The following is a 25743-nucleotide window of genomic DNA, read 5'->3' as shown; positions in this document are numbered from 1 at the left end:
GGAGAAGTTGTAGCTGCTCCCGGATCCCTGGAAGTGTCCAAGGCCAGGTTGGACGGGGCTTGGAGCAGCCTGGGATACTGGAAGGTGTCCCTGCCCAGGGCAGAGGGAAACAGGATGAGCTTTAAAGTCCCCTCCCGCCCAAACCATTCTGGGATTGTGGCACCGCCCCAGCCGCAGCACGAGCAGCCAATCCCGGGCACGCGGGTGCCTGAGGGGAATTCCGGCGGTGCCGGTTCGGATCCTGCCGGGTCCCGATCCGCGTCCCGGTCCCCATTCCGGGGCCCTGCCTGCCTCGCTGGCCGAGGGCTGCTCCGTCACCTGGAGCCTGCTCGGTGTCCTGGATGCAGCAGATGAGGCGGAGGCAGCCCCGGGGTGCCCTCAGGGCCTGGGGGGGCTCTGGCCGCGCGCATCGAGCTCTCTCCGGGAGTCGTTTATTCCAGGTTATTTTTATTAGGCAGTTGTTTCAAATTCAAGACACAAAACGCCACTTCGGAACACATCCTAGGGAATCAAAAGCTAATTTCAGCCACAGAGCTAAGTTTGTTTTCTCTCAAAGCAAGAGGTAATTCTGCCACAGACTTGGCAGCACGAACCAGTTCTGACCAAAATCAGAATTTATGCTCTACCATACACGTTATCCTGAAAGTGGTTTGTGTTTTGGAGAACTTCGTGGCTGGAGCACCAATAGAGAGGAAAAAGATTGAAAAGCTTTATTTACGTACATTTTCTATGAACAGCATCGTATGCTGTTAATCCGTAGCCTGCAAAGGCTGTACAATACAGCATTTGAGGGCTTAAGACAACTCAATTTCTTTTTCAAGACACATGAAACGTGTTTTGTTATAAAACTATCAGTATCAAGACAAGTGAAATACGACTCTTCGTTGTAGGGATGTCACAGGGCTGAGCTTCATCAGCTGCTGTGTGGTCTCTGAGAGGTACCAAAACTGGCTGAGGTTTCCCTGTGACAAAGGAAGCTCCCACTGAAATCAGTTACTTAGAAAAATTAGACAAGGGAAATGTGAATAAGGGATGTTTAGAGACACAGTAAGGCCATCAGCAACTTACATCTTTATGCTTTAGAACAAACTTTGACAGGAGAACAAGAAAATGTGTTTGATGTGCTTTCAGAATTATCACCTGGAGGGATCTGATCTTTTGTCGCTTTCCTCTGACACAGGCGCCAGGGACGGGATAAATGGGTATTTTTGCTGCCTTATGTGGCAGTAACTCTTCCAATGAGTTAAAAAATACCTTCAGTTACTAAGATGCAGAGAAAACTGCAATTATATTAAGCACCTCACAACAGCAGGAAACTACAAAAGACCTTTATCCCTGGATTCTGTTAAAGGCACTAGTATATGAATAACATGTTGATTTCCAGCTTAATTTATACCAATAACTTAGAGAACGAAACCAGTAACAGGTATTGTCCTGTTCCTGGTATGCAGTGCAAGTATCCCCTAGACCTAAATAACAGTAACCCTAGAGCTTCTGCAGGAATGCTCAGAAAATTAATGCCCTGTTTAGAGGAAGAAAAAAACTAATCACAAACCCAAAACACTTCAGCATAAAGTTTGGTGGTTCAAGTCTGAATTTACAGGTTTTTGTGTAACACTTTTTCCTGTTTTCTTAAGGCACGGGGGTGGTTTTGTACTTCTGGGGGAGTGGAGGGCTGGGGAAGCAAAAGCAGGTTCTGCAAGCTGCCTTGGCATTCAGTGCATCTCAAAGCAGGAGTGGGTATCTTCCAACTTATTCAAGAAATAATAAATAAAGAGATAAACTCTGGTCCTGTCATTACATTCCGGTGCTATGAATTTGAGGAACGAAACCCAATTATGTGTAGATGTGTTTAAAATGAATAGAATACTGTCATTATGGTATGGAATGTAACAGAAGGAAATTGCTTTATTTGCAATCAGTTTTTATCCCTGTAGGGCAACAATCTTGGAACCTGAACCACTGGCTGTGTTGCTATTTTTACTGATTTTCCTGGAAAACTGGCTTGCTCTGAGTGGTAAAAATTATACTTTACAAGAGTTTCTTCTTTCTGCCACTACTACCTTGGGACAACACACCCCAGCTGGGCACTACCCCATCATCTCTTCAGAGCAGAACCATTGCAGGGACACAGCCAGGAGCACCTGGGAGCCAGGAAATTGCTTTGCTGGCTGCTGTGTTAAACTAATTTCTAAGTTTCAGCTTGAAACCCTCATGAATTTGCTGCCAGTGCCATTCTCCCAGCTGAGCCTTTCTTAGGAGCAAGCAGCAGATCAGGGCTGTTTCCTGTTCTGGTTCTTGCAGAATGAGGTCCCAGGCCCTGTTTTTAATTAACATCCATTGCTAATCAGCTGTGACAGAATTACATGAGCCTGACTCTTTCCTGGTGTGTGATCTCATGTGTCCCTGCCAGCCTAAAGCTCAGCCTGGGCATGGCTCAGTCGGCAGTGCCTGCCATGCCCAGCTCTTAGTGCAGTGCCACAGCTCGTGGTTGGAAGATTGGAAAAGAGAAATCCATGTAAAAGGCAGCAAGATGTGTCAACTAAATCAGATACTTGGAGGAGCAGCACTACCCCAAATCCTGAAGTGACAGAAAACTGATGGGAGTTTGAGTTTCTTTGGGGAATAAGAGATAAATAATAGGTAATGGATGATATATCCCACACAAATGTGCACTAGAATACATGTATTTCCTGAAATTCCATTTTGTTCCACTGTGTTTCAGTGGAACAAAGACCCCATGACTTGTAAAGTCCAAGGCCTCTTAGACACTGGACTATTGCAATGTGTAGTTTAACTGAACTTCTCCCCATCATGTATGGAACAACTGCATCAGGAATCTAAACTGGTGATCACCAGATCTGCTGCTATGGGGGTATAGTTAGTGAAAAGCTGTTCTCTGAAATGGTCAATTATCTCAAAATTAAAAAATTAAAGAGATCCTGAGCCTTTGATGTAATTTATTTTTCTGGGGACAACCTTTCTCCCTTCTAGCCTGGTTCAAAAGGAACATTCTCTTATGAATAAATATGACAAATAGAAAAACTAAAATATAGAAACAAACTATGTAAACGCAAGCCCTGAGGTATTTCAAGCACACAGTGTAATTTTTATACCTGACATGCAATAAAGGTGCCAGTAAGAAAACTTACTTCATGGCTCTGTAAAAATGTCCCATCTTTCTTTCCTGCCTTCCGCCCCCAGGAAAGGGCGAGAGGTTGAGGTAAGAGCCCCGTGGAAGCTGTGATAGTCACAGAAGCAGAAACTGAGGATATTAAAGTGCTGCGTGTCTTTTTCTGACCACTTTCACTCTTTGTTTGGCTTCCACAGGCCAGTTAGATTCTCCAGAGATCTGACAAAAGGGCTGCTTTTCTGGACCTAGGCTCCACTCCTGCACCAGTTTGTAGCCACAGTGAGGCTTTTGGGACAAAGGGGCTGCTGAATGTGGATTTTAGTGGCCCCTTGAACTCACAGTTGGGTTTTTTGGTGTATCTCAGCCTAGCTTGGGAAGCTTAAGTACACTTTGCACTGCAGTTGGTCCCAAATGACTGCCTGGTCTTGCCAGCTTCCCACCTCTTTCCCCCTCTTTCTTTAGCCTGGATCTCCTTGGACATGTTTTCTCCCCCAGAGCTTTCTGCATTTGCATGAAGGGTCCAGTCCTACAAAAAATAAATATGCAGGCTCTGCATGACAGTGGAGTCAGTGGGTCTACTCACATGAACTGAAGTTTGCTGGAGCAGGCCCTTAGGCAATAATTATTTTTTTAAATAAAGTCCAATTTTATTAGTTCTACTCTGTTTGGGCTTTGGAAAATAAAGTCACAAAATGGATCCTAGGTCTTACATTTTACAATGGCATTCGTTCCTCTGCTAATTCTTGGCAAACAGGGGCTCAGTGTGAGAGGGTTCCAAGCACTGTGTCCCTGTGGGAGGTGCACATCCTGCACAGGGACACTCTGGATGCACACACAACATGTGCCATTTGCACATACTTATCTAGACAAGGTACTGCACATCCAGGGACCTGCTCACATGCATATGTATTTGTAAGGGGAGAGATGCATGTGCTTACATAAAGTCTATACATGTGTAAACTCTTAATTGTACATATACATACATTAAAAATCAAATTAGTCTTAGATGCACCTTTGCTTTTTTTCATTAAAAAGGACATTTTAAACCCCTTTTTTTTGTTCACTTCAGTTTTACTGTAACTAATACAATTCACCTGATCACCTAATGGGATATTTTCCTCTCAGTATGTTAAAACACTGATTAAAATGCATTACAAATATTAAATTGGGTAGAAGAGCACTTCTTGTAAGCTTAGTCTGGAACTCCTGGGGCATAGTTGTGCAGTGACAGTTTTAGATCATTTCTCTCATGTTACGGATCGTACAGCACAGAACCATGCTGAATATCATGCCAAAGATCTAGAAGAGAAGGGATGTGATTTAGGGATCCACTTACAAAAAAATTATAAAACAATTTGCATATCAGAACAATCTGAAGGTCCCTATGGCAGAGTAGTGACTGCTTCCATCTACAAACCCCAAAACATCAGACAATAAACATGGAAGAGGTTTCACTGATTTTATCTGCTCACACTGGTTTCACTGCTCTTTGTTCTAAATGTCTGGGCAAGCACAGCTGCCCCAAATATTAATGTTATTAACATCAATTTAAGTCACATCATAACTGTGACTATTGGTGGTATCCTAGTATTGCACCAGAAGGTTCTGCGTTTCAGAATGCTTCTACATGGAATATTACACACATTTAAGTAAGAGCAGAGGGTGATTCCAGAGTCGCTGGTAGCTGGTGCTGAGCTCTTAATAGTTCCTGTGCTCAAGAGCAAGACTATACATTAAATCTATAACCCCACTCATGTCAGGAAACTTGTTACCTAGAGGGAATGATAAAAGCAGAGAACAGTGGGTGTTGCCAGAGGCTCTGCTTTCTTGCCACAGGTTGATTCTCCAAAGCAGCTCCCTCCTGTGGCTGCACTGCTAAGGGTGGGAGATGGGCAGTTAAAGCACTGGGTTCATGTCTCCTCCCCACACATCTCCCTAGGGACGGGCACAGCTGAGCTCTCACAGCCCTGCAAGTGGCAGAAACAAGCACAGAAAATTGTGCAGGTGCATTTCTGCTGCTGAAGAGGTTGTGGTCACTTCAGGACCTTTGCTGTGTCTGAGGTGGGGATCCAAGGGGAGATGATCCCGGTTCTGGTGTGTCCTTGATGTTATTGAACTCTGTCCCACCCTCGTTGCCTGGCTGTATTTCTGAGTCCCTTCATGTTTCATACAAACCCCAGGATTGTTTAATCCACACACCATCCACACACCATGGTTTCTGTTACTCGCAGAAACCCTTCAGCTGCTTTTCACTGCCCACATAAATCTGTGAATGTCCTGCTCTTCCCAGCAGCTAAAGGAGTGTTTCTTTACTAATATTATGGTTCCTCATGCTGCTGGTGTCTGAGTCTGAAGGAAGTCACGGCACAGACGTGCTGGAAAAAGCTTTGTGCTAAAGCCTGGTGAGCCCCAGCCTGCCGGTCCTGCTGTGTCCTTGGGACAGGGTGACATCTATTGGTCACAGCTCTAGTGGGTACTCTCTATTCCTATGAAAACTAAGGAATGTATCCTAAAGAATTTAAAGCATCAGCCTGCAGTTGTTTTGGAATATATTAAATGCTGCTACAGCCTTTTGCTTTTCAGTTTGGCTCATGTGCACTCTGCTTTCCTACTATTGCAACAAAAGATTACCATCACTTTGGACCCTCTCTAAGGACACAAAACAAACTTGTAAAGCAGTCACCCAGCTCTGCTTGCACTGATGGGGGCAATTCCCAGGGAGAAGACACACTGGAAACGATAAGAATTGAGGAATCTCACCAGTTTCTGCAAAATACCTTCCACAAAGCTTGGAATAAAGGACAGGGTACTGGGCTCAAGGAGAGATTTGAGAACATGGATTTACTCACTGTGATGCTAGCAATTGCAATTCCAACAATTCCAACTAAGCGCAGATTAGTATCAATTACATTCTGAATTTCAACCAGGCAGTCCTATTAAAAACAAAATTAAAATATTTTTTTATTCCTGAAAATCTTTATTTCAATCAATTCTATCAGCTGTTCTTACTGAACAACAGATAAACATGAAAATATTAGTGCAGTCACCATTCTAATTCCTGAATCTAAACCTTGGGTTTTGTTGGTAATTTTCCAGTATCTTCCATTTTCTAGTGAGGCATCTGTACCTCTTGCCTGGAAAGGCTGACACATGCAAGTAATTTTCTTACACTCGTTTTTCCCTAAATTTAAACTCCTTTATATAACAGACCATGCTAAATCAGGAGGTTTGGTGCTTCATTTTGACATTGTACTCACAAGCAGATTCGAGAAAAGACAGAAATTACAGAAATATCTTTCTTAACACCAATGAGGTTTCTAGTCTGGAGGCTCCATGCTTGACTAAGGTGGGCACTTTGCAAAATTCGGCCTCCACGGGGAATTTGGGGTCCTGTTCTGTTACCTCCTTCTCCCTTTTCCTTTCAGATGATGTAATATTGTCTCAGCTGCCATGGAATGCCACAAACAGGCGTCACAACTGAGGGCAATATGACCTCCAGCTTCATTCTGCCTCCACTCTGCTCCATTCCATAAGGAATTTCATGCTGGAATTTGCAAGGTAAAAAGGAACTTCTTCCTTTCTTTTACTAGCAGAATGTCTCCAATTTTACTAAAGAACTGACAGGAAAAGTGATTAGAACAAGCAGGACAGAGGACACTTGCCTTTGGCAGCTGGATGTTCTCTGGACAGGGTAATCCTGTTTGTTGTTCCACATTACCTTTACCACAGCACTGGAGCTGAATGAGAGAGAGATGAAGGATCAAAGAGGGGAAAACCACAGACTGTTTCATACTGAAAGTCAGTTATTACTTTCATACTGAAAGTGAGACAATAAACAACTAAAAAAAAAAGAATCTGTACAGATCAAGTAATAACCTTATTCTCTATATTTAAACTGCTGTTTCTGGTAGAGTTCCAACTGCGTGGGACAGAATTCTCAAAAATTAGTTTCAATTGTCTGAGGCCACAGCAAACAGCCACATTTGTATTAACAACAATGTCCAGAAGGGATTTTTATTATGGTATTTCATAACAAAGCAAACAAGTGGATTTGGGAAAGGCAGATCCCTGGCTTGCAAGAAAACAGGAGTTGTTAAAGGGAGAATGCAGAAAGTTCAAATATCACATAGAGAATTATGGGCAATGCACAAAAGCTACAGCAGAGAATGCTGGAATTTTATTTCTGACACAACATCATGCTGGCTTTGGAGGCAGTAATAAATCAGAGTTTCAGAGGGTTTGTTTTTCCTGTTTGCCTATCTCCCACAAAATGCTTGGAATTCCTCTTTGGGTCAGAAATAAGAGCTATGGGAGAAGGACAAAAGGGTCTGAGGTTGTGAAATGTTTGTTCTAAAGAACGTGGGAATTGCTGTAAGGAGCAACAAAGCTTGGGCTTGCTCTCCATGGGAGGCAGTGTAGATCCAGGATGGACACAAATAGGATTCAAGAAGTCACAGGTTGTAATTCTGATTCAGACATTCACTTTCTGGGTGGCCTGAACTGTGTCACACATGTGCTTTTGGTCTTTCACCTACATAGTTCAACCAGAGACAGGATCTGCCCCACTGTAGGTTCTAGGTCACAGGTGACATTTTCTCTGACAGATGCAGAGGGATGCAGACGTTTCTCCCTCTCTCTGCATTTGCAAGTATTTGCCCGTGGATTTCAATATCCAGAAGGGTCATAACAGTCATTTCTTCTGAACACAAAGACCAGAAGCATCAGAAATTTCAGAGCCTGGCTAATTGCACTTTCAAATGTAGAGATCCGAAAACCAGAATTCCGACAGAGCCCTCAGGAAACTCTCAGGGTTGTCAGAGCCTCTGACTTGATTTTAAGCACATTTAGTTCTATTTTTCCATACCTCAGAGGGAGGAATTCTGGATTCTGATGGGCAGTGTGACAGTGGAGCAGTGCAGTGAGGTGTTAAGGTGGAGGAGTACTCACAGCCACGTGGTAGCGATAGATGGTACTGTTGACCTTCCCCACTGGGTTTTTCAGGTAGTCCTCGTAAGCATCATCATAGATTTTCTGGGCTTCCTGTATTGCCTGCAGAAATCAGACTTTCTCAGTGAGCTGCAAATCAGTCTTACCCCCAGTCCAAGACTTTCACTTTGTGTCCTCAACCTCCAGGGCAAAAAGTTGTGCCTGGTAAACAGGTATGATGACTCAAAAGCCAGGAGGGTTTGTGGCCTGGTGGCATTCAAAGGGTCAGAATGTTCATAGGCTCTATTCTGTGCTTTGGTTAAACACTCTAAGCTGGGGAAGTCCAGTGCCTGAATTTGTTTGCCTTTTTCCCAGGCAATACCCTCTTTTCATACAGTTCCCCTTGATGTTCCTTCAAGGCTGAACCACACCTCCACTTTTTCTTGGACAGAGAAGGCAAAAACTTCATCCTATTCCAAACTTGTGATAACACAAGCTCTCATTGGCTCCAGATAAGAATGTCAGAGAGTCTTCCTAGGAAAAGTCTCCTGGAAAGCTTTCCTATGGAAGAGCCGTGGGCACTGGAATCCCTAACTACCCCATTATGACATTAGAGGCTGTTTGCTACTTACCACTTTCTTTCCTATGAAGGCAAATACTCCAGCAGTGACCTCACCTGCAAATATCACCAACAGGCAAGCAAAGAACTGCAGAGGAAGGAGAGAGTCTCACATGAGTGTATCTTGTTCACAGGGGCTGGCAGCCAGCCCCTTGTCCTCCCCAGGCCTCAACACCCCACCCTGAACTAAAGCTACTGAGGAGGCCAAGGCAGATTTCTTGTCATATTCAAACAAAGGGGAAATAGCAAAGATGTGGCTCAGAGGGAGCTTCAGGAAAATCAGAGGGTAATTCCAGGGAATACATCACAAGGGACAAACAAGGGCACCTCCACATGTATGCCAGCTCTGCAGTAGCATGGTGGCTACTGAGTCCAGAGAAACTGGATTAGCCAATAAAAGGACATAAGACCTTTCAGGTGTAATGTAAAGATCTTTCCATTAATGACACCAAGCATTGAATGCTTTGGATGGTTTTCCTGCACAGCCCAGGCCCTGGAAACCTTTTACTCACTGTTCCAATTAAGCACTGGGACTCCCGCGCTGCTCCACAGCACCCAAAAAATCCGACTGCCGACATGATGGCCCCTGCTCCCACCAGTACATAGAGTCCTGTGGAAAATCAGGGCCAGGCAACAATTTGAGAAGGCTTCTCTCCCCAAAGCCTGCTACCTATTTCATCAACCCCACCCACTTATAGCCAACAAGGTCGTTGGCTCTCACAAAGCTGGTTACACAGAAAAGGTTCTCTGACCACAGGAAGAGAGCAATGCTTTACTCAGAATTCTTGGAGAATTAAATAAGACAATGTGAGATCAGCTCCGTTGGTTAGAGCATGGTGCTAAAACCACCAGCTTTGCAGGTTTGATTCCTGGATGGGCCATTCATTTAAGAGTTGGACCTGATGATCCTTGTTGGTCCATCCCTTCCAACTCAGAATATTCTGTAATGAGAATCTGTGACTTCCACCTTCCAAGTTTCCCGTCCCAGGGACAGCTCAGCACAAGAAGAACAAACCCATCCAGAACTCCCTTACACCTCTGTAATAAGCAATGTATGGCAAGAAAACCCAGGCATGGCTAGAGAGGGCTTATTTCTGGGAAACCTGGGGCTGGAAATGTGCTGTACTGCTCTGCAGGGGGGAACTTAAAGGAACATGGGAGATGGCAACATAGCCCCATACAGATCTAGGACCTCAGCTGTAACCTGACATCTAGAAATGCTCATATTCCACAGGTTTTTTGGTTTTGTTTTTATTTTTTTGTATGGGCTTTATCTAGGACAAAAGGAAATCAGAGCACAGTTTTTCTTTCCTCACTTGCAAATGTACATATTTTGATCTGTGCTTAGGCAACACACGGGTTCCCGTGGGGGTCAGCTCCCACCAGACCACAACCACTGGGGCTGTGCCTTGGCTCTGGTACCATGTTGGTATAGTTCTAGCCCTTGCCCTGTGCAGGACGTGCAGAAATCTGCTGTGCCAAGCCACTGCTGGGGAAAAGAGCTTCATTTTTCTTCTCCTCGTGTCCTCCCTGGTGAGGGGACAGTGGAGCTGCAGGCAGAGTGCACTAGAGGGCACAGCGAGCCTTGCTCCCAGCCTGGACTACCCAAACTTCCAATGAGAACCTTTAGGGTGCTCAGTTACCAGTGTAAACACTATTATAAAATCCGACCCAGGGTTAGCAGAGCTGCTGGAATTTGCTGTTAGCAGGCCTTGTGTAACCTAGACTAGAAAATCTTACAGATGGCAGTTTGCAATTGCTAGGAAAATGTAAAAACAGTCAATGTTTGAGTGCAGAGCTTCCATCCAGCTACTCTGCCTCGCTGATGCAGCCTGCTCAGGGAAGGCAAACAAACTCCTGCCTGCTGCCCATTCACTGCCACATCACTCTCCAGGCTCTGTATCTATCCCATTTATTGTGATCTTTCTCCTCCCCTCCCTCCTTCTGCCCCAGTTCCTACTAAGAAATAGACTCTGCTAAATAGCAATAACACAATTACCGGTAATATGGCTTTGCCCTACTAATTGTAGTATCCGTGGTGCTGGGGGGATGCTGCCTGCTGACTGTGTTGGCAGTTCTTATTCCATGTTTTCTGGATTTTTAATAATCAGCCACCTGTGAGGACTAGCCACCACTAGGACTGAGCATTCTTCAGGCTGATACTTGTACACATATTCTCAGCACTGGTTTTTACTGATGTACAAAGATATTTATGGCTCAGGGGAGAAAGGTCAGCCAGCCCTCGTGGAAGATGAATTGGAAAAGACAGAAAACCCTTTCTCAGGTGCAGAACCTGGTGCTCAACGGCGAAACACCAACACTGCCATTTCCTGAGATCTCCATGGTAACAAACACAGGGCAATACAAAGATGTTTCCTGGACGTTTTCTGTGTGTCACTCCCTGCTCCCGTCCCTGTAATCATTTATCAGGCCACTTCACAAAGATAAATTTGAGTAAGGAGACAGGAGAGGACCATTTCTTTTTGGTATTTGCAGCTAGGAAAGACAAAGCTCGATGAGCGTCGGGGGTGAGACCACTTTCAGGGATTTGGGTTTGCATTTGTCAGAGAAACAGCTTGAGCATTTCACTCGCATGACTCAGAGCTAAACCACTACCTCAATCAGAACTTCCCTTTTAAGGCGTGTTACAGGAAGAAAGCACCACTCACTAAACAAAGCCGAACCCCACAGCTGAGCCAGCCAGGAGTTTAAATCCACCTTCTTCCATCTTCTGCTCAGGAGAGTTCGTCCCACTTTGTCCTTTCTCAGCCTGGGACTACCACTTGCTGATACCCAGCTATTTCTAGATGGAAAATAATGTTGACACTTAAAATTTCCACGAAAATAAAGATATTTTTACTTTTCTACTATATATACACACATGTAATCTTTCACACAGGAATGAAACTTGTGATTTTGGGGTTGTCCTGAGGCCAGGACTTGGCCTCGATGATCCTTGTGGATCCCTTCCAACTCAGAATATTCCATGAGACACATGAAGAGTACCTTGAAAAAAAATTCAAAGGGGCCAAGTTATTTCTCAGCTTGCACTGAGAGGTTTCCCAGCACCCACATCCAGGGATGCTCAGCAGATGATGACTTCCAGGAAGGATATCTGTCAGACTGAAATGTTACAATTTATGGCTTAAACATCTTCATGGAGGACTTTTGCCTATTATAGCAAAACTGTATTACAAAAGCTGCAGAAAAGACTACCACACCCTGACTAAGGCCCTACCCTGCTCACTCCTCGAGATAAGATAAAGGGACTCAGGTCTGGGGATACATTCACAGAGGGATCAAGCCCAGCCCTTCCGGGCTGGAGACCGAAGCCCCAGAGCTATCAGCTGCCAGGCTCGCACAGACCCTCGCACCAAAGGCTGGCGGGAGGAGAGACTTTGGGTGTGTGGTGAAAAAGCCTCTGGTCCAAGGCAGTGAATGCCCATCCTCTGCAGTGCTGGGGAACTCAGCTGAGGAGCCCTTCACTCCGGGAGAAGCCGCATCCCCGTGAAGGACAGAGGAGATGTCATGGCCTGTCAAAGGCCCGCCCAAAGGTGTCCCCAGACCCTGCACCAGAGCACTGCACAGGATGCAACAGATCCACAGTGTTGCGAGGGGCAGTGTCAAACGCAGCCCCACTGAGGAGGCACGGGGGTGTTACCACCTGGCCCAAAACGTTTATTAATTCCCTGGATTCTATACTTTTTGGCGGCAGCAGCGGGGGACCCTCACCCTCAAGAAGAGCAGATGGAGGGGAGCAACGAGACGTCGTTGGGACCCCTGGAAGGGTGATATGCTTCTACCTAACCCCTGACACCCCCCCCCCCCCCTTTTCTATTTCTTCCTTTTCTCTTTCTTTCTCTTTGCCTCTTTTACTATGAAATAAAATTTATCAATTTTTTGGCACCAAACATCTAACCTTGTTTGGTTTTAATAATGTTTTTTGGGTATATTTCGAACCTTTCTGAGTTCGATCTGTTTTATTCACAGACTTAGTTTACTTTGGTCTTCTGTGTTTAAATCGGTTCGTAACAATATCAAAGCAGTAGATGCAGAAATATCCTGGATGGTGTAAGACAGGGATCTGGTATTTCTTTTCCTAGTGGGCTGTACACAGCAATGTAGGCACGATCACCTCAAATTCTTAATAAGAATAGACCTAAATTTTAAATGAGACTCTCTAGAGAGAAGAAAAGCAAAGGGTGGCAATGTCTGGCACACAGCCCTTGGATCTCAGCCTTACCTAAAGCCATCAAGCACTGAGAGCTGTCAGGGTCACCAGCGCAAATCCAGACATTGGGTGGTGTTAATATCACACCCTTGCCTTGCAATAGTATCCAGTGTCAGAAGTACCTCAGCTTCACTAAAACCCATTCCTTCCCAAAAAGCAGGATGGAAAGCCTTAATCAGCTTCTATTCATCAGCACTTCCATTGTAAAATACAAAGCCTTGGCATGGCCTCCGACTTGGCATCTACAGCACAGCAGGGAAACAAAAAAAACAGTTTATAGCCACAAAATGGAACAGGTTTGAGAGCTACAAACTGACACAAAAGATTCACCACAAAGCTCAACATGGCAAAAAGAAGTGTGTGAGTCAGATCAGGGTAGAGAGCTTGTTTTGGTGAGTGGAAAATGATGAGAGGACTGTCCAGCTGCAGCTTTTTGTGCAGCAGAAGGGAAAAAGTACAAGGTAGAAAGGAAGCAAAGGTTTGTGGCCTTTGTGAAATTTTTCCTCTCACCTCTTGTTGCCTCTGTTCATTTCTGCAATTCTGGCACTTCGATCTGTGTGTGCTAATGAAGAGGAGAGAAGGTTTGACACCTAAACTGAGAACAGGGAATGCAGAGAGCAGGAATACTGCTGTGACATTAAGGAGGGCAAAACTGGCCCCAGTGACAGAGCTCTGCCATCTGTGATTGCCCACACTTGGAATATTTATTCCACTCGCATTCAGGACCCACAAACAGATCACTCTCAGCCCCTGAATGCAAAGGGATGAAGAGGCACATTCCAAAGATTAAAATCCATGTGTAAATCCGACAGAAAATTGGTTGATTTAGGCAGACACAGCCAGTGCTCTGATTACTGAGGGGGTTCTGGAGGAAATAGGGGCTTCTTTGTAACCACAAGAGGATGAAAAACAACGTGTCACAGGACTGGGGATTTTTGGACAGAGCCTATTCTCTTCATCTTTTTTTGCGAGGAAATATTGAGGTTTTGGGGTGGTGGTTTGTTTGTTTTGCTGTGCTGACCCACCCCCACACACGGCTTTTTATAGGTGTGAAGAGAAATGAAGACTTCTCCTTTTAGCAGTGAGTCAAGTGAGAGAACACCTGGTAACAAATTGATTTCCCTTCTGGCTGTAACGTAGTGAGTGTAAGAGGGGGAAGCCCCTTCTTCTGCCATTGTTTTATTTTGCAAAGACAAATTTGGAAAGCCATAAAGCAGCAGGTTTTCTGTATATTTGATTTTTTGATTCATCCCATGGGGAAAATCATTATTTCCTGAAAGGAAATTGTCAGCTGGGGGGTATTCCCTGTGAAAATTCCTGCAGGAGGGATTCCCATTTTCTAGCAGACTGCTTTGCAATTACAAGGGGAATTACAATGTCATCTGGCAATCTCCTGTGGCTCCCAGTAGTGAAGAATGGCAAATCCACAACTCAGCAGATCTCTGGATCAGCCTCAGTGCTCGTGGCACAGAGCTCTTCCCTAAGATACTGTTTCCTCTGGCTATCTAGACACATCTCCTTGGGCTGTACTGAGAGACAGCAGATCTGTAAGTGTGAAAAAGCACCTTAAAAAGGACCAAGGTATTCTGTGTGTTATTTCCAAGTGAACAAAACCTCTGTGATTAGCAATGATACAGAATTCCATTACTTTAGACCAGATAGAAGGACGGAATTTTACTGGCTGCAATGTATCTTTATGTATATCAAGAGTGAGGGAAGAATCAGCCTGGGCTGGAAGAGGTCTGATTTCGGACTCTGGAAGAGAATCCAGTCCCAGAGCTGCTTTTTGTTTGTTTGTTTGTTTTTCCCCAAGCCTTACTGAAGGTTTGAGGCACAAATCCCTGCCTGGAGCCTACTGCACAGAGCAGGAGCAGACAAACACACCCTGTCTCTGTCTGGCTTTATTTCACATGGGTTTCTTGTTTACCTGGCTGCTACGGGCACTTTCCATTTGAAATAATTCTCCTTTTTTTTTTTTTTCTCTCTTTTGGGCTGAGTAAATACCACTGAACAAACCCCCAACTGTTCCTACTCCACAGAGAGAACAAGCAGCTCTGTTCTTGGGGTGAGGGACCCAGCGGCAGCGACGGCAGAGCCCGGGACCCAGACAGGGCTTGAAGGGATTTTCCTGGGGTTATGTGTTCCTTGCAGCCCAGGAGGCAGAAGTCCTCCTCCACAGAAGGACTGAGGCTCTCCAACCCTTAGGAGAGCACCAAGGAACCTCTAGCACAGACACACTCTTGGAAAATATGAGAAACACACGTAGGAGTTGGAAAAAAGCAGCCAGACGGGGACGGTTGTGTGTGTGGCACCAAACACAGCCCCTGAAACAGGCTTGTTACTAGAAATTTCCATTGTATAGTTATTTATAAAATACATTTATAGAACTGGAGAAGAGCTGCAGAGGCCTCTAAAGTAAGATGAATTTCTGGAGAAGTGGAACATAGCCTTAATTTGAGCATAATGGATGTATCTGATTAAGTGTCTTGTGCGAATTCAGCGGGGATTTTGTGGTTAATCTTCCCGGAACCACAAAAGCATTATAGGCATCAGCCAGTTTGGAGGCTTCTGCTGATGCACAAATCCTGAGTTTCAATTTAAAAGCAGCCTCACTGTAATGTAACATCCCAGTCCAGTTCCTCCTTTTCCCACAGAACACCAGCCCTTGTTACGTATCTTGCTCACTTGCATCCCAGAACCCTAAACAATTATGGCCCAAATTCACTCAAGCCGAAGTGTGTTCCCAAAGCTGTTCCCAAAGGCTCTGTCAGTGTCTGTCACCCCCACAGACTGCTCTGAACTCAGGTGTCAGCAACACACCTGTGCCAGCTGGAGCTGTTCTACCCTGGCTGAACTTTGCAGAACCCCGTGGCAATGGATTCTACAATTTAATGATGTGAATAGTGTGGAAAAACTTCCTCATATGGGAGCTGTTCAGAGTGCACACTATGGTCATAACCATGTCAAATGCCTTGGTACTTTTTCTAGTTTTGTTGCACCCTTTTGGACTAGAACCACAGAGCATTCAGGACACTGAGTGCACTGGAAATGTACACAGTGACATTAAGATTTTTCAACTGGATTCACATTTCCTTTCTTCATAATTCCTGACATCCATATGCCTGTTTGACTGCAGTAAGCAAAGCACTTTGTTGTCAAGAGCAACTGATAGTGAGCCTAAGATCATGTTCATGTGTGGTTGTAGCTAATTTAAAGTCTGTCAGTGTTTATACTGCTTACATTATCGGTTACCACTTGCATCACTTTGTTGATACTGTATTTCTTCTGCCTTTGTAATACTCAGTCATTTGGTATTCCGAAATCATCTCGTGATTCTCTGCAATCCTCTCAAGATTAGGACACTCTGGATAATCCTGTGAGTGCATGAACCAGCTCAATCCAAACCCTCCTGAAGATGTTTTTGAACTGACACACCCCAAAAACAAGCCTGAGGGCTTTTTGGTTGCTGGTTTGGTTTTTTCCAGCAGACAAAACACTTTCCTCTTAATGGCTTCAGAGTGGGCAGTCCAAGTGTATTTACAGCTCTGCCAGAGTGAAACACAGCACAGGACATTTCCCTTATGGGAGTTATAATGGGTTATACTGGTTTGGTTGTTATGTAGAACCATCTTCATGCATGTAGAGCTCCTTTTACAGAGACTGTGTATGATAAAGGAGCCTGGGCAACCCCGGAGTGTGGTGCGCTGCTCCAGCAAGAGGAATCATGGAATCATGGAATGGTTTGGTTGGAAGGGTCCTTAAAGATGATGTAGTTCCAGCCCCCTGTCACGGGACACCTTCCACTATCCCAGATTGCTCCAAGCCCCATCCAGCCTGGCCTTGGACACTTCCAGGGATGGGGCAGCCACATCCTGGAGGCATCCAGGAATGGGAACCACCTTGATGCCTCTACTTCCCTCAGGACCAGTGGCAGGTTTATCCCCAGTCACCTCCTGCAGGTGGCTCTTTCCAGAGAACTCCAAGTGTTGGTGTGGTGAGCTCTGGGCTGGCCATGGGCAGCCTGACCAGAACCAGGGACACCTGGAGCCTGGGTGCTCCCTGAGGGGAGCTCGGGGCACTCGGTGCTGTCAGGGCTCAGCAGTCACAGCAGTGCTAGCAGAGGGCAGGAACCAGGGTGGCTTCCAGCTGCCTTGAGGGAGGAGAAGGAAATGGGGTAACTGTGGGTTCAGCTGCTGCTGTGGGGTGGGACTGGCTGGCTTTTACACAACTACAGCAGGGAGAGGAGGGTGGGAGAAGTCACCCAGGAGGACAATTTAATGGGCAAAAAGCATAAAGTGCATTATCATGCTTAAGTGATTAAAGAAAAAAAAAAGCCTCCTGAACCTTAGCATCTTGCAAATATACAACAATCACCCTGAGGCAGATGGACAGATTGTTCCATTAGGCTAAATTAGCTTGTTTGGTCAGAATTGCCTTTTTTCTGTCAGGGGGAATACTGACTCTTAGGAACTGCTGCAAGGTTTTATGATCCAGAACAGAGACTGTGGACTTTAGAACAACTTTCATTTTGAGAAAGGTTTTTTCAGGGGGTGGTAGTGGTGGTGTCATATTTTTAAAGCAAATTTCCAGTGCAGCAGCTTCCGTTTTCCACTCAGGTCCACTATCAGCCTTTTCTAAACCACTCTTCCTGAGTGGCAGAAAAACAGAGCTGCATACAAGATGATAGGAAGAAAGACAAATTCATTACTTAAGTCTTAAGTACTGACTAAAAGCCTCTCCAATATATGATGACAGGATCATTTAATGCTCTTCTTGTGGCATCACATCTCTACACAGGGGCTGTTTTGCCAACAGCTTTCATTTTAAAGGCTGGTAGAGTTTGAGAGGTTATGGATTTAGGAGAGAAGATCCTGTTGACTAAGAGTATAGTGCTTGACTCCAAAATAGATGAATAGAACTAGAACAAAGGGAGGCACAGGAGCAGAGAACTGCAGTTCACATGGATGTAACTCCAGCCAACTCCTGTTTGTATGGGCATCCACTACTATGGAGAAAAACTACTAATATCCTTCAGCTCCAGACATGACTTCATATCCTAAGGCACGCTCCATCTAACTGTACCTTTGAAAGCCAGCAGCATCACTCCTGCTCTCACAGACCCCAAGAAAAAGCCACAATCACCCTAAAACTTTTGTCCACAGCTGTTTTGGCCCTGTTGGATGCCTGGACCACAGATTGGATCATGAGACTGAAACAAAGAGAACAGAACAGAGCAGGAGGGTTTGTGAGCTCTGGCTGTGCAGGAGGAGCAACATTTCAGGGCTGAGAAAGAGCCACCCAGATTGATTCATTTGCATTCACCAGGTTTTGTTACCATTCCTGAGGGGGCTTGTTGAGTACATACCCTTCACTTTTATTGTTGCTGGCAGGGATGGGACCCTCTGCACTTCATTTCTTAGGAATACAGAGAGTTTGTCCTGCTTGTTGCCCTTTGTCCACCAAAAGCAGAGATGGAAGAATGGGGGTCTGGAACTGATCCTTAAAAAGTCCCCATGTCAGTTTTTACTTCACAAATGCTCCACTTGCACTCAGCAGCACTTGGTCTGTACTACTGTGCTTTAGGTATTCTTAAAATTTAGAACAGCACTACTACAAGGAATTAATTAAGGACCAATTAATTGTGAGACAGCAATGCTGACACCTTGGGTTCCCACAAGCATCTTATTTCCTTCTGACTGTTGCAGACTTTCCTGCACAGTAAAAATATTGGCAGTCTTGGTAAAGGAGTCTCTATAAGGATGAGCAGTCCAAGGGAATTCCCTGAATTCTACAGATTTTTTCTCCATTTGATCAGTGCAGTGTCACAGACAGCTCAGATGAAAAGTATCTGCCAGCTATGGACCTTTGCTGAAATTATATTATTTTCTTTCCTTTTTTCTCTCTCAAGTGCAGCTAAGAGAGGGATCTATGAACTCTACTTGAGCTGAACTGCAGCCGAACAGGAAAGCTACAGTTTTGCTTCACCACTTGAAGCACAGGCACAAAAACTGTACTGTGAGATGGAGAAACAAAAATATTGTCCCGCTGTAGTGGGAACTCCAAAAGCTGGGGAGCTGCAGGGAGAGGATGTCCAATTTTAGGAGCCTGCTGCAGTGTAAGATATGTCTGGTAAAATGGTCAGAGGCTGCATGGGTCAAAAAGTTCCAATTCCAACCTTTGCTGTTGTAGGTTTTTCACTGCAAACTGCAGTGGGGAATATGGATCACCAAACACAAAACCACAAGCAACAGAAAGCTAAGAACACATATGTGCTTGCCCACAGCACTGCTGCCTGTAAGCTGTTCTCCAACCAACAAAAACATCTCAGTGGCTGGAAAAGATGAACAGGCCTGGTTGCCAAGTCATGGCCCGAATCATTCCAGGGGCAGAAAAGACAGCTGGACTGCTGGTAAAGAACAGGGCTATTTAAGGAGACTCACTCTGGCCTAATGGAAAATGCAAGGATAGAATTATCAATTATTTTACACTAACCCAACATTTCAGATCCAGGAAAAAAACCATCACAAGGAAGCAGAAGAGAGAAGCTGGTTAGATTCGGCTGGCAGCTTAATCCAGGTACAGAAAGAGCAGAATGTGCTGCGCTTTAGAAGAAAGAAAATTAACTGCTTTTCAGAAGATGGCGTTTCAGCCTGCAAAGCAAACTCCAAATGCACCTGCACTGTTGTTCCAAGCACTGACACAAAGTTGATGTGATCACAGGGCCTTGGGTTATCACAAAGAGCCACAAAAGCCATCAGTGGAACAGAGATAAAGAAATTATTTTTGGCTGTATAGCTATATGCTTATATTTTAAGTCATACTGCTGATCTGCTTTCTCTTTCAGCCCTCAGGGCAGCTGCTCCTGGTGTGCTGCATAGTGTTCCATATTAAGAATTCCTATGCAAAACCCTGGCTGTCACCCAGAAAGCATGTTAGAGAGCAAACACAGAGCCAAATAAACAACAGTCCCAGAGACTCTGAGAAAGGCCCAATACACAACTGCCAAGGGGGACTCCGAGCTGAAATCTCCTCGTGAGGGAAAGCTCTTCAGCATGACCTTCAAATGCAGCTTTGTCTGCTGCAAACCCCACTGTAACTGAACTTCTCACTGTCCTTTTACCACGGCTTTGGTCCCAGACTATTGACAGCTTCAGCACGGCTGTGCCATCAGATGCTCAGGAGTCACAACAGCATTCAGCAGGATTTGTAACGAGGGAGGGAGGGAGGGCAGCAGAAAACTTTGGTTTTCTTTCACAGAAATGCTTTGTTCAGTGTCTATTATGGAAAAGGGCAAAACCTTTGCTTTAGAATCCAGTCCAAAGTGCAAGTTTAAAAGAATTCTGACATCTCTGTACCCTGTTCCTCAGCACTTCCTCTCACAGTTACGTATTTCAACAGGCAGGTCTATAAATATGTGTGGCAGCCCAAGAGCTGAATGTCATGGTATCTGATGAAACTTTTACAAGAACGTTCCCCAGGACTTCCCAAAATTAACAACTTTGAACAACTTTTGTAATTTCTACTCAGGGCAGAAGCAGACTAAATCTTTTGGAGATTTAAATGCACATGCACCAAAGAATATCTTGTTTACACCGTGTATTCCAGGCTGTACTGTGAAGCTGTGGTGCTTATTCACAGCACAGGATGTAGCACTTTCTGGCTTCCAACAAACCAGCACTTGATTTTGAAGGCCAGAACATCCTTCTGTCTTGTTTGCTCTCCTGGGACGAACGTAAGTGGATGAGGCAGGGAAGCATTCCAATCTACAGCACAGGGAATTCAGCAGGTATACACTGGATCTGGAAATGAAGTTGGTGGTCTAATATGCTGCTGTCATAGATGTAAGAGAAATAGTATATTATACTTCCTGGCTCTCTGTGTCAGTGGAGGTGCTGCAGGGTATTTTACAATAACCTTCAGGTCCCAAACAACGTTTTCATCTGAATGGTTTTATTCAGCCTCACAAAATCCCGCGGAAACATTGCTGGACATAACATCCTCCCCATCTATTCCCACGGCTGCACAGCCAGTTCTGTGCCTCTAGCCTGGCTGCAGATGTTAAAGAAACTCGGGCCTAGGGCTGTGGTGGATCTGAGTCAAAGTCTCCACTGAGAGAATTGGGGTGTTTAAACTAACTGCACAATCCTGGAGTGATGGGTAACTGCTGCAGGACACCTTGGGTCAACTCCCAGTCCTTCCACCCTGTCAGAGTGGCTGGATAGACAGGGCAGGACTGGGTATTCACTCACACTTGGCATTTGTAGATGGCAAAAACGTTTGCACCAATGGGATTTTACTGAATCCTTCTCCAGGGGTGATGTATTAAACAGAAATAATCTGACTTTTCTGGTGTAAAGGTATATTGCAGTTACTAGTGACAGAGAACTGCAGTTGCTGGCAGTCCTAGACAGCTGCTATTTAAGGGTGTCTATAGATACAAAACACAGGTGGCATTTCCAGAAAACCCACCTGAAAATCCTAGGGAGAAAAAAGTTATCTTAAATGCTAAAATTAGATGTGACTAATCCCAATTCTGTGGGCACAGGAACTAGCTGACTCCTGCCCAGGTTGGACAAACAGTTCCTGAGATGACTGAACACCAGGTAGTTTCACTTTTCAGCTGTGGAAGGATTTGCTCTGACACTTCAGTCCCACTGAGGCCTCCACAGGGAGAACTGTGGAGCAGTTTTTTTGCAGCAGAATTTTGCTGCTCTCCTGGTTCTGGGAACATTATGAAGAAACACTTGTTTTGTTGGCTGGCAGCTGCACAGAAAACTCTGGAGGGATATATTGGTGAGCCCCACAAGTCCCTGACCTGTCTCACCTTCTATTCTGAGAGTATTAGCACAATTCACTTAGGATATGTGGGGACTGGATCAAATCCAGGAGAAGAGATTAGTTAGATCTGAGGAAGTGGATGCCAAGCAGAGAAAGGTCAAAAGCCATCACACACATGGCACGCAGCACCAGAATGTCCAGTTTGTGTAGGTCAGCCCACGAATTGTTGACCTTCTATAAGTCAATGCATAAGGTGTGTCACCTGCCCCAGGATGAAACCAAGGCTGCTGCCCTCCCAAGCACTGTAACTTACCCATGAAGAAAAGTTCTGGGGACTTTTTGTCTGTAGCAAACTCTGCCATGGGCCCACCAAACCGCAGCCACAGCCCACAGGCAATGACAGCCAGTCCCGCCAGCTGCAACACAAACAGAGCAGTCAGGGCTGCAGTGACAAACGGCTGGAGAGCATCACAGAGGTGTCTTGGCACCTTCTGCTTTCTTGAAATCCCACAGCTCAGAATTGCCCTGTCAGAAAATTCATACAGCACTCGCCAGGGTCTGATAACAACAAATTCTTATTGCAGTGCAATGTACTTCTTTCTTTCGGCTCTTCAGTGTAGTGGTGCTTCTGAACTTACTAGTGACTCTCAAACCTTGTCAGTCATTTAATCATCAAAACTTGGCCTGAACTGCCATGAGAAATGGAGTGGGGCAGGGGACACCCACCAAAACTAGGATGTACAAGGATTGTTACAGGGTAGGTATCTTGGATCACAGAAATTACAAACCAGTGATAGATGCTGTCAAATGCAAGGGAAAATTCCCTTTAATGTGAACAAGACTAGGTCACAAAGGAGTGTCGCAGCATGTTGTTTGAGGTGAAGGACCTACAGTCGGAGGTCTCAGCCTCACCACATGCTAGACAGACCATCAGCTTGCCAGGCAATGCTGTGTGCACCGTCAGAGAGCTCCAGCATCCCACAGGATCAGTGCTGTGTGTCCTGCAGACAGCTCCAGCATCCCTGAGGACCAGGCACAGTGTCCTGCTGCTGTCCAGGCCCAGAGCCTCAGTCTGTGGCACCCGCACAACCTGGACAAGACTCACCAACACCTGCTGCTTCCCATGTTCGTGCCAGCCTCCTCTAACCTGTCCTGCATTCCCTGGCCCTTGATCCATTGGCACGGCTCCACCAGCCGAGAGAGCAGGCAATTGTACAGCTGGAGAGCTCGGGATCACAGCTTTCCTCACAGATGTGTCCTAGCAGAGGGTGAGGGTCCCCTGCCACCCTGTCACAGCATGGGGACCTCCCCGCTGGCAGCCCAAGGCTGCCAGGGCCTCTCCAGGCTGTGGAGTGCCCCTGGCAGTCTGGGATGAATGTCCCAGTCAGCTGAGGAGATGGTTCCTTCCATCTCAGCGAAAGGCAGATAACAAAACACAGTACTTGTCACTTTTTAGAAACAAATAACACAAAGCTTTGTCCTTCTGCTGCCTTGCAGCTGCAGCTGGGCAGCATCACTGTGCCCCTCCAGCTCGAGCACAGCAGCACTGTGTCCCCGGAGCGCGCAGCGCTGTCACCAAGAGGGAACAGCCTTTGGTTTAACTGTGCTTCAAGCATAAAGGAGACAAAAGCCCAAAACTGCTTGGTCCGGAGAGGCTGAACAGGATGACTTTGTGACTTCTTTTAAAAAGACTCCAGTGAATCAGAAGGAAAGAAAAAGACATTTAAGACGATAGCATTGCTGATTGTTTTCTGGAAAGCTGAAGGGAGAACAGAGCATGAGGGAAAGTGAGAGAAGAGAAAGCGTGAATTCAGCTGGGCTGTGGAACTGTGAGACTATTGAAAAGGTGCAATGAGGGGAGAATGGACACAGCATTCCCTAAATCTCTTGGGGGTGATGCGAGGACTTTGTCTTAGGATGAACTTGTAGCAGCTGTTGGCTTCCTATTTGAAACGGCATTAGTAAAAAGCACCGTGATGCTGTGAAATGTTCTGCTCAATGCACTGCACCGGGGGAACTTCTCACAGCCTCCTCCGGCAGCCGCGCGGTTACCGGGGAAATGGTCGCTACTTTAAATGATCAGTTTAGACAGATGCTGTCTCTGCTCAGCAATGTCATGTTAACACCAAGGCGGTGCTTCCCCAGGCAGAGCTGTATCTCCGTAGGAGCGAGCACAAGCCGGGATCGCTGGCCGGGCGCTCCTGCAACCTCAGCTGGGGCAGCCGATCCCGCAGGGCTGCCGGGAGGGACCCGCGCCCGTGCCACCCGCCCGACCCCGGCCCCCCGGCACCCCCGGTCCCCCCGGCCCCCCGCACCCCGCAGCGCCCGCAGCAGGTGCCCCTGCCCGCCCGGCCCCGCTCTGCTCGGCGCGGCGCTCACCCAGAAGGTCAGGTTGAAGATGAAGAGCAGGATCTTGATGCAGCGCATCCCCCCGTACCCCACGCCCATGGCGGGCGCCGGCTCAGGCAGCAGCTCCCGAGGCGGTTCGGCCCGACTCCGGCGGGGCGGCCCCGGGGGCAGGTGCGGGGCCGGGCGGGGCCGGCGCTGCCCGGGCGGATCCGCCGACCTGGGCCCGCCCCGGGGCGGACTTTGTGCCCGGCGCCGTGCCCGGGGGTTCCTGCGGCCGCAGCTGCCCGGGCGGGGCACGGGCGGGGCGGACGTCCCGTTTGCCCCGGGCACGCAATGAAATCCCTCTCGGCGTTCCGTGTGTCTCGAAACGACGCTCAGATCTTGCAGATGCTGCCCACAAAATTACAGGCAGGATCAAGAATGTGATGTCGTTAAAATTGTCTTGGTTCACATCCATAGCTAAGAGCCCCTAAAGTTAATGTTCCAATCACTAATTTGTTCTCTGATTTGATCCAAAATGCTGATTCTGCTGTCAAAATGTCACAGCTTTCTCCTCTTACCATTTTTTTCAGCTGCTCCTTCGAGGTCTCCAGGAACTCAGAGTCCAAAGTTGCCTGTGGGGCTTTGACAGGGGAGCACGAGGTAAGGTTGTGTCTCTGGAAAAGTGGGGTTTCTACATTAAACATTTCCTCTCCACGTTTAACGAATAAAGCACTTATTTCCAATTTATTTTAGTTTGTGCTCTATTTGTAACTGTAGAGTTTTACCTATTCAGATTATTTTCATGTTTTGAATCAATTTTCCCTGAGGTGTGTGTGGAAACCATGCAAAAATGCGTGGGAAAAGATGTTTGCTGTTGTTATTTTGAATTACACTCATCTAATGAAGCAGTAATACCAAAGGATGTTGGAGGTGGTTTCCTTTTTCACTCACTTTGCTCTTCATTTTCAGTTGTGTTAAAGCCCGGCCACATTTTGGAAAAATAATCCCAAACAGTTTATTTGAATTGGAAGGACAGAGTTTAATTAAGAATCTTTTATTCAATTTGCAATGAAATACACTTTATTGGTTTTGGTTTTGTTGTTTTTTTTTTTTAAGAAACATTGAGTCTACCTTATGACTCAGAGTAAAACCCCACAATTTCCCTTTTTCTTCTGTGACACTCTGCTAGGTGATGTTGATCTACCAGGTCCAATGTATTCCTTCTAAAATAACACAACCATGAATGCATTTGAATAATCAAAAGAACTTTGTGAAAATGAGATCAAACAGTAGCAAAAGACTTCATTATCCCCTGATACATCTGAAGCAGCGAAAAAACGAGGGAGCGGTTTTGCCTTGGATTATGACGGCAACATAGTTTTTTAAAAAGTCTTTTATTAGGCTTCTCTGTTTCTCTAGTAATTTTCATGCTGAATTTCTCTGAAAGTGTAGGAATGGAGCATTCCACCTTCATAAGTAGTAGGTCTCCTTCCCACGTAATTCTTGAAATGAATGAATCCCAAGGTGCTGATTTTCAGCACATAGTTCTTGGCATCTCTAGGAGGCACTTCACAGCTTCCTCCTGCACTGCCCGGGGGTCCCACAGGTTCGGGTGCCCGGGGGGTTCAGGCAGGTTTGGATGTGTGGGGGACAGGGATTACATGAGGCTGGCAAAAAGTCACTGGTGGGGGTCTGCAGGGCTCAGTTTTAGGGCTAGTGTGCTGC

At 45.9% G+C, this 25743-nt stretch overlaps 1 protein-coding gene and 1 long non-coding RNA gene across 4 annotated transcripts; one reads left to right on the top strand and one right to left on the bottom strand.

Moving 5' to 3' along the window:
- Positions 1–427: 427 nt before the first annotated feature.
- On the bottom strand, positions 428–24223 carry TSPAN2 (tetraspanin 2). 3 transcript variants are annotated; one of them, XM_048328064.1, is made up of 8 exons: positions 24067–24223; positions 22001–22103; positions 9191–9288; positions 8692–8766; positions 8081–8182; positions 6796–6870; positions 5983–6066; positions 428–501 (listed from the first exon to the last, which is right to left on the bottom strand). In XM_048328064.1, the coding sequence occupies exons 1-8, from the start codon at positions 24133–24135 to the stop codon at positions 451–453; spliced, it is 657 nt and encodes a 218-aa protein (XP_048184021.1). In that variant the 5' UTR covers positions 24136–24223; the 3' UTR covers positions 428–450. The 3 variants fall into 3 exon arrangements, with proteins under 3 accessions (XP_048184021.1, XP_048184019.1, XP_048184020.1); XM_048328062.1 differs by having other exon boundaries at positions 428–962; positions 24067–24222; XM_048328063.1 differs by lacking the exon at positions 428–501 and adding an exon at positions 1049–4432 and having other exon boundaries at positions 24067–24221.
- Positions 6359–24754, top strand: LOC125337863. The gene is made up of 3 exons (XR_007208146.1): positions 6359–6479; positions 6559–6691; positions 24609–24754. It is a non-coding gene; the product is annotated as an uncharacterized LOC125337863 (long non-coding RNA).
- Positions 24755–25743: the final 989 nt, after the last annotated feature.

The sequence above is a fragment of the Corvus hawaiiensis genome, chromosome 24 (genome assembly GCF_020740725.1).
Source record: "Corvus hawaiiensis isolate bCorHaw1 chromosome 24, bCorHaw1.pri.cur, whole genome shotgun sequence".
In the NCBI taxonomy this organism is placed as follows: domain Eukaryota; kingdom Metazoa; phylum Chordata; class Aves; order Passeriformes; family Corvidae; genus Corvus; species Corvus hawaiiensis.
The sequence above is the reverse complement of the archived record's forward strand: the minus strand, read 5'-3'. Positions and strand labels throughout refer to the sequence as shown.

Coding starts and splice junctions, on each gene's coding strand:
- TSPAN2 (XM_048328062.1), bottom strand. CDS start 24,135: ATGGGCGTGGGGTACGGGGGGATGCGCTGCATCAAGATCCTGCTCTTC. Junction 22,104..24,066: donor TCTTCAACCTGACCTTCTGG/GTGAGCGCCGCG, acceptor TTTGTGTTGCAG/CTGGCGGGACTGGCTGTCAT. Junction 8,767..9,190: donor CCCAGTGCTTAATTGGAACA/GTGAGTAAAAGG, acceptor CTTCCTCTGCAG/TTCTTTGCTTGCCTGTTGGT.